General features: G+C 34.8%; 2 protein-coding genes across 2 annotated transcripts; both read left to right on the plus strand.

Moving 5' to 3' along the window:
• The first annotated feature begins 1484 nt into the window (after positions 1-1484).
• LOC133200968 (uncharacterized) lies at positions 1485-5915 on the plus strand. The gene is made up of 3 exons (XM_061336805.1): positions 1485-2476; positions 4601-4732; positions 5254-5915. The coding sequence occupies exons 1-3, from the start codon at positions 2140-2142 to the stop codon at positions 5520-5522; spliced, it is 738 nt and encodes a 245-aa protein (XP_061192789.1). The 5' UTR covers positions 1485-2139; the 3' UTR covers positions 5523-5915.
• Positions 5916-11577: 5662 nt separating this feature from the next.
• On the plus strand, positions 11578-14018 carry LOC133201072 (uncharacterized). The gene is made up of 5 exons (XM_061336901.1): positions 11578-11758; positions 11884-12360; positions 12500-12781; positions 13014-13229; positions 13445-14018. Exons 1-5 carry the CDS (start codon positions 11690-11692, stop codon positions 13538-13540), a joined length of 1140 nt encoding a protein of 379 aa, XP_061192885.1. The 5' UTR covers positions 11578-11689; the 3' UTR covers positions 13541-14018.
• The last annotated feature ends 229 nt before the right edge of the window (positions 14019-14247 follow it).

Below are 14247 nucleotides of genomic sequence, written 5' to 3' on the forward strand. Positions count from 1 at the left end.
AATTTTGAAAAATAAAATGTTCTTGAAAGGACACATCGAAGGCATGTTTGTATAAAACTGAAATCAAATTTGGAGACAGTGCCGTCTTGTTATACGTAACGTACCCAGTTCTTTTCAGGATATGTTTTCTCGTAAGAATTTTTAAGCTGTAAACCAGCGACCTACCTTAAACTAATCTCTGGCTGAGTTGTTTTTTTAAGGTACACATTTTAAGATGCACATTTTTGAGATTTTTTAATGCGTAAAGAATGAAACTATTTTTTTGCGGTCTTCAAAGTGTTTCTTGTCATTTATAACAAATTCATGTACGTGCATTGATTTAGTATGGAAAAAAATTGACCTGTTCTAATTGCAATATTAACCCTAATGACGAGGATAGATATGAATATATATAACACCTTACATTGTTTTACTATTTGGTCTCAGTGTGAGTTCTAGGCTTATAGTCTAATCACAATGACATTAGTATGCAATGTTAAACTTTAGTGGCAAGGTCAACGCTTAACCTTTTTGATCTTTAATAAATGCACCTCCATAAGATTATTATAAAATTCCACCCACAACGAAGTTTTGTGATGGAATTAAATGTATGATTGAATAACTTACTCCATCACCTGTTTACATGTACAAACGCAAACCACTTGCGCAGTGCTAACATGCACTTTTCATTCCAAATTTATCAAAAGTGGTATCCCAACCAAACGTGCATGAACGGTTCAAGTACGAGTATTTTACGGATGTTGCACCTGACCTACAATTTATGCTATAGTGACTAGATCAACGTTTAAACTAAGTCCAATCTAAACTTACTCACATGATGAGTACTTTAAGTACACTGTGACAAATTTCTGCGGAAAATTTGTTTCTGCTTATATTAATACCTCGCGGTAAAAAGTACATCTACAGTACACATTAAATGGTGCATGATTTTGAAATTGTAAGTAACCTACATTTCTTGCTTGAGTGACTATTTTGATTAATTTTTTATCTTCAACGTTTTATTATGTTCATGCACTAATCACTATAACTAGCGTTCAAACACTAATCATTGTTCTCGAATTACTCTTCTGGTATTCAATGCAGTGATTGTTTGAGTAGACGAGAGGAAAAATAGAACTTTATAACAAGGAATTAGTTTTATAAACTGAATTTTCAAGCACCTATGCTTAATCCTACATTTTCTTTATCCTAGAATAATAGATTCATTATCAGAAGACGGTTTAAGTAAAAAAGAAGCAAGTCTCATTTTCTGCTTTCTTGACGCCAAACAAGTTTGTTTAATGGAAAAAACTTGCGGAAACGCATAGGAAGCATTAAATGTACAGTAGGTTGAATGTTATGAGTTTCTAAATAGACTCTGAGAAATTTAAAATATTTATAGGGGGATGATCTTACCAATCCTATAATGCTAATGATGGGGATGTTCAATGTTACTACTATACTGATTCTGAAGTGAGTTGAAAGAGTTTTCACTTCGTTTATAAAATCCCATGATTCATCTCTTGCGATCGTTCAATATTTTCAAAAGAGACAGAGAATTCCTTCAAACTTGTTAAAACTGGTAAAGGGTAACTGGGATGATGCTTCGGGTGGAACATTATTCATTCTTCGATTAATGGATTTGAACTGACGCTGGAAAAAAATCGTGTGGTGTCTAAAGGAGTGAATTTTCTGTTTCCGAATAATTTTGCAACGACTAAATGCCCTCCTAATGTTTTTATTCCAGATACTGGTTTCAAAGAAAAATGTCAATCACGCCAATATTTACTGCAGTGATTTCTCTATAATTGGTTGATCAAAATTGATTTAAAAAAAATATTTCTGAAATTAATAGCTGTTAATACTGGCTGATTTCCTTCCAAACGGATCAATTGTGTATTTAGACGCCTCTCTGAGACTTGTTAATTACAATCATTAGAAGTGAAAGCGGAATCTTATAGCAACAGATTCCGGTAAAATTCGGTCAAAATTTGGTTCAAACCATTAAACCTAACACTTTTGTTAACTTTCTCCTTGCAAAAGATTCTAAATTGAAATGGCCAACACTGGCTAAACATCTTGAACAGTTTTGAAATACTCATTTTCAGTAAGATTTTTTTTTTCAGTTTTGATTTTTAAACCAACTAGGATTTCCACACAATGGTTCACTCGTTGGTTTTACAGACTGTTTTTATATCCTATTGTTATATTTTAATTCAAATATTACTTTGTGGCAATAACGCGTCAGAAATACGGTCTGAATCAAGTTCTCGAAGAGGAAATCTGTCCAATCTTTTAGTAAAGGACCGTCTTCTGGAAACACGTCACGGAGTAGAGTCAGCCATTTATTGTAGTATTTTGTGCCTTGACAGCAATCCCTGTGTTAGCTTCTTTTATTCACCACTTTCTTCTGAATGTCGACTACATTCCATTACTCTAGGAAAGGTTTCAGGGGCTGTGACTGACATTGGTTCTCAGTACTTTGTGTCACAGAGAGGTAAGGAAATTTTGACAAACTTATCTTTCAGTTACACTTTTCATTACTATTATGTATAAAATTTTATACAGTGTATTATGTATTTTATGTATAAATTAATATTCTTTATGTATATTCTTTCCACTTTAATATTCAGTTGAATTATCTAACTTCCAAGTTTGCGCAATTATATCTGTTCAAGTAGAATTTCACACAGATAAACTGATAATAGAAATTAGACTTCCAATTCACTCTTAAATTAGGAGATGGTAAAAAAGTGAAATGACCCTTTTTCACAATGTGCAATTATTCACTCATGTTGAATACGTATCTGTGATTTATAGCACAGTGAAGTCCAAATTAAAATATAATCGCTAATTTCTTAAATTTTAATTTAACTGCAAAATTGGAGAAGCAAAGGTATTACACTTTATGCAGAGATTTCTTAAAGCCTGCTTCCACAGCAGATGACTTACTGTCATTGCAGAGAAAGTTCGATGATTATATTAAAATAAAAGTCAATCTAATTCGGAAAATCAAGTTTGATTATTTAATTGCATATGCATGTTGAATAAGACGGACTTTTTTAAATTCTTGTCGTGAAGAGGAAAAACCCCGTAAATTGATTAACTATATATTTTTTATGGAGAGAGCTTATATATGCAAAGCCTGCTGCCCAATTCAATTATGTTTTATTACATAACAAAATATGATTTCATTAGCCAGGATTAGTCATTTTTAGATAACCTGAGCCGAAGCCACAAATGACATTCTGTTTGAAAAATGTACGGCGTCCGTCCGTCTGGCCTATATATTTGTATATTATTCACATTTTCGACTTCTCTAGTACCATAGGGCCAATTTCAACCGAATTTGCCACACAACATCCTTAAGTGAAGGGGATTTAATTTTGTTCGCATGAAGGGCCATGTCCTCTTTCAAAGGGAGATAATAAATATTCGAGAAAGCATACTTTTTCTTAAGTTCGAGGACAACACCATTTATAAATATTCCTTCAGGAAATACAAATACGATTAAAACCGGTTTAATACGAATTCGAAACAAAAGTGTAGTCGACCTGCAATTACAACAAATCTGATATTCACCTATATTCGTTGAAACTGTGTCATTAAATGTCTTGTATATTTCATGAAAAGTATTTCGATAATACATAATCATACATATAGCATCTTTCATTACCAATATGTTTGTGTAATGATGTACGTGTCAATATCTCGATATTAGCTGCAATAATGTAGCGTACGTGTCAATATCTCGAAATATATTTTAAATAAATATTTTTTAACACCCTAAGCCATTCGTTTTTTACTTGCATGGCATCGTCAAAAATATCCAAAATCAATACCATGCCACTTTAATAAAGCACTGCAAGTACTCTTAAATCCATGGACAGACCTCACCTTTACTTTTTCCAAAAAAAAGTTTAATTAAGGCCAACTTTAAAATAATGTTTGTAAGCTCTCTCTTAGTTAGAATAATCTAACTATGTCTCGGGACAGGCCCTCACCACAGTTAGAATGCCTCCCATATACCCGTAATGTGGCAGAAAATTGCAGAATCGCTCCGAAACGATTTTGGAGAAAATTAGTGAAAGAACAGTCAAATTAATCATAACAAACCTTTTAGATACTGTAATACCTTTCATCTGAAAATTAAATCCATATAATGGAAGAATTCAACACTTTTTCATCAACGTTTTTTACTCGTTTCAAATTTACACACCATGTTAACATTCGGAACTCTCGGGATTTTTCATAGTAAATGCACTGAGATAGAGTTATCTCCCGTATTTTCTTTGCTACATTGACAATACACAGAACACATTCTATCGTTAAACCGGGTCCGTAGGACATTTATCATTTTAACGATAGAACATTCTATCTAGCTCTCTCTCGACCCAGGATGAAAAAATGGGTCGGTAGGAAGGTGAAATTGTTTTTCTCATAAAATTTCAATTTCAATGCCGAATTTTCAAAATCTATTTTTCGGAATGCATAAAAAATAATTGCTTCCTGGATGTTAAAAAGAGTTTTGAGTCGGGACATTTTTAGCCAGTCGCGATCGGTCGGGAGAGGGCCAAACAATTATTTAAAGATGGCATAACATAAGCATTTTTATTTGCAGGCATTGGCTATATAGGGGACACATGTAGAAATCATTCAGACTGTGTCACTGGGAACTCTGAGTGTCGGAGCGGGCATTGCTGGTGTGGGGCGGGGTACAGCTTCAACCCCAGACTGAAATCTTGTGACGCAAGTAAGTACAAATCATAGTTTTAATTGTAGTTTAAAACTGATATCGATTCCCTCTGTGAAAAAAATAATTATTACATCAATATATCGCGTAATAATTAACTTCCGATTAGAATTCCTTTTTTTATTTTCCCTTTGCAAAGTAAACCCGTGAACGTTTTTATTTTTTTGAACTTCATCACCAGTCCATCGCAGGTTAACCCCCAGCGTAAGCTGGTACCCATTGCAGCTGAGTGGACTGAATAATTGCAAAAAAGGGTCTTGTCTAAGGACAAAACACACAACAACAAGTACCCACAGCGGGGCTTGAACCAAGAACCCTTGGGTTATAGTGACAATGATCTCTGAGCCATGTGCTCCCCCAAATTGCTTGAAGTCTTCTGTTTGATTTTTGGACATTTTTGGTTTGATTTTCAGTCAACATGAAAATAAATATATACAAAGTCGATGATTAGAATAATTGGTAGCTGAATCATTAACAGACTTATACAACCTCAGCTGTATACTTATTTGTTATTTATATAGATTGCTCACTCGGATACAGTGATCAGTACATGTTATACAGTCGCCATTTCCTCCATCAAAACAACAGAGTGGAACATGTTAATGTTACCCTGGATCAATGTCGCGAACTTTGCACCTCTGAAGCAGCTTTTACCTGCAAGACTTTCGAGTATGGTTATCTATCAGAGAAATGTAGTTTACAGGAAGTGACATATTTAGATGTGCCCGGAAGTTGGTATGAGGACAAGTACTATTTTGAATTTGATTACTACCAAAGAGATTGTTTGTAAATCTTTGAATAGAATTAAGAGTATTTTACACTGTTTACACGATGGACAATCCTTGATTTTTGGATTGCAAGTTCGATTCTGTATATTTTAAGAAACATTTTTAGTTTGTGAATACATGAATTTATACTGAATTTTTTTATTGTAAATATCACATTTTCAACATTGAATTATTGTGAACATTTTATTTTCACATATAGTCTTCAGCACACGTTGGTTTACGTGATGAAATAAAATAATGAAATTATTTTTATGCTGCATTTCAAAAAATTAGACTTAGGTTGTGTGTGTGAGGGTGTGGGTGTGTGAGAGAGAGAGGGTGTGTGCATGTGTGTGTACGTGTGTGTTATAAAAAATATTAGACTAGACAATTATTTGCAGATAATTTTAAGGAAAGCAAAGAAAATTCATTATTTTTAAATAAAGTTTTCTTTTTATTTTATTTAAAATGTTGAAGTATTTATTAATTGAAGATATTTTTCTTGGTATAGAGAACTATATGTAGGTTTTTATCATTTTTTTCAAAGTCAACTGTTTTTTCCAAAGGTAAAAATAGGTATAGGTACAGTCTGTCCCATGGTAACAACACAATTACTTTTACTACATAAATTCTTGGCTCTCAAACTAGGTTTGCTGAATGGATCATCCGCTTGTAAAGGAACTCTTGCATTAAGCAGTATATTGACAAGGCAGCAAATTCAAATTCTTAACATTAAGAAAATGGCTGCTTTATTTCGTAAAGGGATCCATCATTATTCGTGATTTTCTGTTGCTTGCCGTCAATAACATTAATCAATTTATATGATCTATAGAAAAAACTATAACTCCCGGAAGTGGCCGGAATAACATTGCCAAAATTGTCTCATATTAGTTTGTTTCAAACTGTATGTATCATGTGATTTGGAAATGAAGAAAATTCATGCACGGATGTGGGATTTTTAGCTCACCTCAACGAAGTTTCGGGTGGAGCTTATGTGATGGCGTCGGCGTCTTTGGTGCAGATTTCTTTTCAAGTACTTCTATACCCTATATTAATCAGAGATGCATGAAAGATGCTTCTAGTATGTTTTATTGTACCAATCAAGGTTTCAGATGCTGCAATTTCAGCTAAAGGATGACCCGGTTAATGTTTTTGGAGCAGATTAAGGTTTTTGGTGCAGGTTAAAGTTTTTGGAGCAGGTCTTATTTCCAAGTAACTATCTATAAGCCCTAAATTGACCAAACTTGCATGGATGATACATCTAAAGATGCTCACTACCAGGTTTGCTTTGGATGCTGGATATGACCTACATTTTCCGGATGAGTGATCAGGTTAAAGTTTTTGGTGCAGGTTCATTCTAAAGTACATGTAACTATAAGCCCCACCTGGACCAATCTTGTATGGATGATACATCTAAGGATGCACACTACTGGACTTGCTTCAGATGCTGGATTTGACCTACATTTTCCAGATAAGTGACCAGGCTTAAGGTTTTGAAGCTGGTCCATTACCAAGAAACTACATATAATGCTTATCTGAACCAAACTTGCATGGATGATGCATCAAGGGATGAACACTCTCAAACTTGCTTCAGATACTGGATTTGAATGACATTTTCTGGATGAGTGACCAGTTTAAAGTTTTTGGATAAGTCCATTCCAAAATAACTGCAAGCCCTATCAGATCAAAATTGGATAAATGTTGCATCTAGGGATATACACTACTAGATAATTAGTTTAGTGTGGGACTTTGTCTAACTTTAAGACAACATTCGTTGAGGTGAGCTCTGTAATCTTTGATTACCTATGTTTTTTCCAGGAGGATGGGGGTGTTCCACATCAACTTAAACTCGGCAAAAAACCCCACCTATTTCGTAAAAGAGGGAGGGTTGGTCAAGTCACTTTACTTTAAGTCAAATTTCTTCAGATACATAGCTTACGAAGGGTCCGTGTTTCCCGGCGGGGAACGGGGCTATTGAATTTTTTTTTCGTCTCTTTACATAGGAATCACCGGGGGATGGGGGGATTCTACGCTAGAGACCAAATCACGTGTATACATTACACCATGTTAAATAGTTTTAAATTCATTAAAGCATTTTTTAAAAAAATGTGTCATCCAACATTGTTTCTGTTGTTGTTTTGTGTAATAAGAAAGATAACTCATACGTTTGCGATTTTTACTGATACATAGAATAGAGTAATCTCCCTTTCAATAAGCAGTCGACATTTTTCAAGAAAGTAATCAATGATGGAAAACCTATCAACAAGTTTATATAATTAAGCAATTCTGTTTGAAAGATCAGTTTTATGGAGGTTTATGTTGCAAAGAAGGACAAATACGCGATGAATATGGACTATCATTTACTTTACAGTTCCTCTGGTTGAATTTATCGGTTCAAAGTGGTAAGTCATTAAACATATTAAACCCGGAGAACGAAGATTCAAGTTCATGAGAACTTTCTTTTACTCCAGGAGTGGGAGTGAGGGAGGGGGTATGTATTGAATGTACCTTATTTCATTGGCCCCGTCCTCGTTTATGACGTTGCAGTTGCTTGGCCTGACGTTGTCTGTTGTAGCTACTGCTCATTTCTGAAGCACAAGTCAAAGAGACAAGACGTGTTTTCAGTCAAGCGAATATTTTACGAAATTTCTACATTCAAAAGAGCAAGTCAAGTCTTGAAGATGAATAAAAGCGCTTTTAAGAGGGTAATACTCATATTTGTCATGCCTTTTTTAAAAATTACAGTGTAATAATAGTTTTTAAATCCATAAAATTTTAAGCTATATAGTCTATTTTAATAGCCCCCCCCCCCCCCCAGTAACTCGACTTGCTTTATCTTAAAGTCAATTTATACTTAAAGTAGATAAATTCTAAGAAAATTGTAAGGGTTGAAATATTTGAATTTCCACACATTTTTTTATATCATCTCAACTGTTTAATTATAACACTTATTGTTTACATTATACATGCCACAAAAAATCCGCGAAATGATTCATTTATCAAATTCTATGCAACGTCACAGATACATTTCTTACATAAGTTTCGAACACAAAAATAGTTTGAAAATAATATTATCTTATATGAACATATGGATTATTACTTTGTCTGCTTGCTTTTAGAGAAAGGTAAGTTGAAATAGACATTCATGTATATGGCTTATTGCAAAAGAACCATCAAGCATTTTCTTTAATGAGGTTTCAGGCCTAGAGTAATATCGACACAGCTCCTATGATATAGCTTTTTTCAAACTAGAGTTTGACACATAATAACAAACAAATTTTAGTCAGCCCTCCATTTTTAGAGAGAGGGACTTTCCAATGTTTAACGTAGTCAATGACAACGTCAAGGTAACAGTTGCCGAGTGAACGTTGTGTTGTATAGTAACAACTCATTTCTAACGCATCAGTCGAAGAGACAAGACGTGTCTGAAACTGAGCGAAGAATTTGTTTAATTTCTCGTTACATATGATTCATACAGACAAAAGAATGATACAAAACGTGCATAAAAGGGTAAAAGTCACTTTTTGTGTATTTTTAAGGATTGCATATCCACAGGGGCTTTGTTTCAGGACAGTGTTGAATTTTGTATTTAGTGTGTTATGTGGTCTTCTATGGCGATCCTGAAACAGAGCCCCTGTGTGCATGTCTATAGATAAACTGGCTGTTGGGATTATCCATTTATAGTAAAAAAGAAAAAAATCTTAGCCTGCAAACTGAAATTTCGAAAACAAAAATACCCATTTTACATGCAAGCTATTGCATAAGATTTTCGAAGATTTCATCTTCAAATTAGATATATTTAATCCCCTGCAGTCTTCCAAATTTTTATACTATGCCTGAAATGCAGGGTTGTAACCTCCACTTATCTAAGGAATTTATCCTTATCCTATCTCACTATCCCACTAAACCATAACCATACATGCAGTAGATCATCCGTAGTAGTGCTGTCGTACATCTAAATATTAAAGAACTGCGAACTTGTTCTCCCGCCTACCTCCAAGTCAATTTTCAAAAGTTAACACATTTGAATGATTTTTCATATCTATATACATATTTATATGAATTTTCATAAAACATTACTTCGTTGGGAAAAGAAAGAGAGATAACTCTATAAATTTGGTAAAACTTGTGCTTTTCACTATAGAAACAACGGAAAACGGAAAATATTTTTAAAACATCTTTCCCCCCCGTGAGACAAAAATTCCTTTTTACAGGTAATATGGACTACCATTTCACAAATTCATACCAAAGCTTTTTGTGTTACACGGGGGGGGGGGGGGGGGGGGGAGACATATGTTTACAGACAAAAAACTGCGAAAGTGCTTATTTTTTAACCAGTTTCAAAGGGGTTTACAACTCAAACATTGTATTTTATTAATAATATATGTTTAATTTTATATGAGTAAAACATAAGAAAAGATTCAAAGAACACTTATTCATATCCAAGAATATTTTAAAATGTGGTGATGCTTTAAAGCCCGATTTCAATGAAAAATATCGTCTACCCCCCTTATTTAAAGAGCTGGAATTAGGGGTAAATAACTATTTAACACCGGTATTGACACTGTCAATCAATTACCATTGAACTGTTCTTTGCATTCAACAAAGATTTTACGGCCAAATTGTCATAAGTATTGAATTAAATAGGTGTAAAATGTAGACGGAAATCGAGAGTTAGTGTGCGTAGTTCTTACTATGAAAGCTTAGTTCTCACTGCTTAACACTATTAAGAGTATCATTTGATACATGTATACAGGCCCGTAGGAAGCAATTTCAGTTTGGGGGGTGGGTGGGGGGAGAGAGCACAACCATATATTTTCAGTTGGGGGGGGGGGAGGGCACTATCAACTTTCAAAAATTCCTTGACAAGCAAAAAAAAAAAAAACAAAACAAAAAAACAAACAAACAAACAAACAAAAAAATCGTTATTATTCATCAACCGTTATTATTGAGGGGACACAAGCATATAGTAGTTATGCTCTCTATAGTATTCTATATATCGGCAAAATTATCCCTCCCCCCTTCCAGGTTCTTACGGCCATGGTAAACATGTACAATACATGTACAGTCCCTGAAACGTTCTACTTTCCCATTTTTCCGTTCGCTCACCGTTCGTTCACCGTTCGCTCACCGTTCGTTCACCGTTCGTTCAGCGTGCGTTCACCGTTCGCTCTCCGTTCACAGTTTTGCGTTCACCGTTCACCGTGCGCTCGCGTTCACCGTTCACAAAGCGTTCAGCGTTCGCTCTTCGTTCCGTTCACTTTGCGTTCACCTTGCGTTCAGCGTTCACCTATCGTTCAGTTGTCATTGCCATTCGGAACTCCAAAGTGAAAGGACTTATCTTTTTGTTGGTAAGGAGTAACGGATTTTTTAATTTAATACTAACATATCGTCTTTGAAGAATCATTATTTCATGGGGGAAAAATCTAAGATATATATTTTTATTATTCTAACTTAGCTATTAGGTTATTTATTAAATTACTCTGGAAAAAAATGTTGTTATAAGCACATCCTGTACCTATGTAGAACGATGCTGAAATATTAAATTTAACTAAGGCCAATGTGCAAATACTTCAAGCACTGCAACATTTTGATGTTTTGTTAAAGACGACAAATCGTTAATGGAGATATAATTATCCAAGTCAAATAATTACGCAGCAAAATTACGAAAATATTTATTTCTAATGCGTTTTTTTTATTCAATTACAACAGAAAATATGATAGAACTAGTTCTGAGAGTTATACATAGTACTGCCGATATCCTGCTAATTTATTATCTTTGGAGCGAATTAAATTGATAGTGTGTTTAAAGGAAATATTTATTTAAAATGTAATGCACTACAGAATATTCGCTACTATAATACATGTACATGTATGTAAAGTCTATAGTTATAGAGAAAAAAATCTTTCTTCACCGTAACTTTATATGTTTGCTATTCGATATAATTAATACCCCCCCTTTTCCCCTAAATTGGTTACTTAGTCAGTACTGTATTTCCAGAAAATTTTAATTAACCTGTTAAAAAAAGTTAAGGTCTTTTTTAGAACAAAAAATTCAGTCTCATAACAACATGTGCAACCTACTCGCCCAATTGGGTACCAATCTCAGACAAGGACTAGCTTTGGGAATGGGAACATTCCCCAGCAACAGAGGGTGCATCCTACTCATCCACATACAAGGACTGAGTCTATGAGCACAGTTGCTTCTCACAAGCCTCAACATGCACAGCAACCTCAGCAGAGAGTTGTGCGTAAAGAGGTAAATTAATTTGCATACTTGAACACAGAAAATATCATAATCATGTACATGTAATATATTCCAAGATCTGTAAAGCTGCGAAATTCAGGAATTCTGATAATTTACTATTCAGTAATTTATTTCAGCCGCAAGTGAAGCCCATCAACAGATACGCCCCTCCTGATTACATGATATTAATGTATCACCCGACTCCAACATTGGAGGACCTCGGGTTAACCAGTTATCTGGACAGCCCTCCTTCATCACCCAGAGCTAGGTCACCAGCTCGAGAGGCAAAAAAGGCTGATTCTCTACCAGCCCAGGACTTAAGGAGTGCTTCACCAGCGCGGGAGTCACCAAGGAGGGTGCTACCAGCTTGGGATGCACCAAGGAGTGCCTCACCAGCGCGGGAGTCACCAAGGAGGGTCTTACCAGCTTGGGATGCACCAAGGAGTGCCTCACCAGCGCGGGAGTCAATAACAAGTGTCTCAGCAGAGTCCAAGTTAACTAACTCAGTAGCTCAGGAGATGAGACAAACTGCCTCAACGGCTCGACAACCAATGCCTGCAATGACTGAGGCAAAGGAAAGAAACAGCAAGAGGGCTCCAACTCCAAATGAAATAGTAAGTAAAAGTGCTCATTTCAACATTTTGGTATGGTCATTTATTGAAAACTAAACCATGTAAGGTCACTCGAATGACAGAAAACAGTAAAAAAAAAAGATTAAAAATTAAGTATCCACTTTCTTTTTTTTTTTTTTAGAATCAGCATTTGTCAAAAAATGTGAAGCCACAAAGTTATGTCCCGAGTTTTGCTCCAAAAGGCTGGGTCCCTCCTGCAGATAAATACTCACAAGGACATACATGTACGTCTGGAGTAACGCACATCTCAAAGGAGGGAAATCAAAGGAGTGGATCAAACCTTTCAAATGCTGTACCCAACTCTATGTTGACTTCACAAACTGAGCATACCTCACTAAAGACTTCAGATTCTGCTGTTGGCTCGTCACTAGCTGCAAGACCCAAGAAATCAGCGTGTGACTGGGTAAGGAACAGAAATTGTATTTAGCTACTGATTTTTTATACTTTGATAGTTGATTTTAAGCCTCCTCCTCCCCCCCCCCCCTCCAGAGTTTGTGCAAATGAATTTTAGACGAATATAAATATTAAATCAGCAGCAAAATTACGTTTTTACAGAATGTAAACAATGCATATACAAACATATTTGAAAACAGTATATACGTGTTAAGTATAAATTTATACTTTTTTTTACACAGTCTATGATTGCTGAACAGTATTCATCAGAAAGTCGTCAATCAGATGACATGGAAGCAAAGCGTGACACAGCGTACAGACGCTATATTAACAAAGGGCGTCCATTTGGTGTTGAACAGATGCCTGACACAGGGCGTCATCAGAATCAGATGCAAGACGCCTGGCGTCACCTTAATAGATCTCAGACTCAGCCTTTCAGCAACCAAACGTTTAACCAGGTAATGTCTAATACTTTTACTAAGTAAAAGCACAAATATTTTAACAAACAAAATTGATGCAGAATATTACATAAAAGAAATCTTGTTTGAAGTTTACAGTTTATATTACATTAATTTACTGTGTTTATCATAAAAAAGTTAAAAATACACGCATACATGTAATTTTTCTCATGCAGTTTTATCGTTTGTGCATATTTGTATTTATTTACTTGCAGAAAAATGCTTCTGGTAACATAAAGGACTTGTTTGGTGGAATGTCGCCTTACAGCTGCTGGATTCAGTCCACACCAGAAGACCGGAGATGTTCGTAACTTCCGGTCCTCACTGTGACCAGTAAATGACGTCACAGAGAACAGCTTCCTCTTTGAAAGGAAATCTGAGCAATTCTCATAGACTTTTACTACCCTGCATGTCTTTCAATTCGATATTTACTTTTCTTAAAAAATAAGTTGTATTTTATATTGATTATATAATTTTTTTGTCTGTTGTCTGTGACAACGTCATTTTTCTATTGTCTGTGACAATTTTTTCCTGTGTAGGCACTGTGTGTCAAGTTAATAATAGACTAAGCAGACATTAATATTAATATTTTTAATCCAATATTATACAATAGTCTTTCACACTTTCCATTTTTTTTCTGGGTACTTTTCTGTATAGGAAAGGCTAAAATTCTTGACTCTTACGTTCAACACATTATTATTATTATATACCTTTTCCGAATTAATCTTTTTTGTTTCAGATATGTCACTATCTTGTCTGCTCAAGTCCCTGTACATATTGTAAATAGAAATACAGTTGTTTTTATAATAAATCACATAAAAATATAATGGTTTTGATTTCTCATGGTTGTATTACCTATTATTTTTGTGAGTAGAGTCTTGCTTCTTATTTAAAACAAATGATAGCCAAATATGAATTAAAGCTTGTTCCGAAGTTCTATATTTAAGCATTGAATCATTATTTTTTGAAAGATATAGTCTCATAACTGCAACGGTGTGTGCAAACAAATGAGTAACGC

The sequence above is a fragment of the Saccostrea echinata genome, unplaced genomic scaffold (genome assembly GCF_033153115.1).
Source record: "Saccostrea echinata isolate AGI-Se365-2 ecotype Australia unplaced genomic scaffold, CSIRO_AGI_Sech_v1 ptg000001l, whole genome shotgun sequence".
Classification (NCBI taxonomy): Eukaryota; Metazoa; Mollusca; class Bivalvia; order Ostreida; family Ostreidae; genus Saccostrea; species Saccostrea echinata.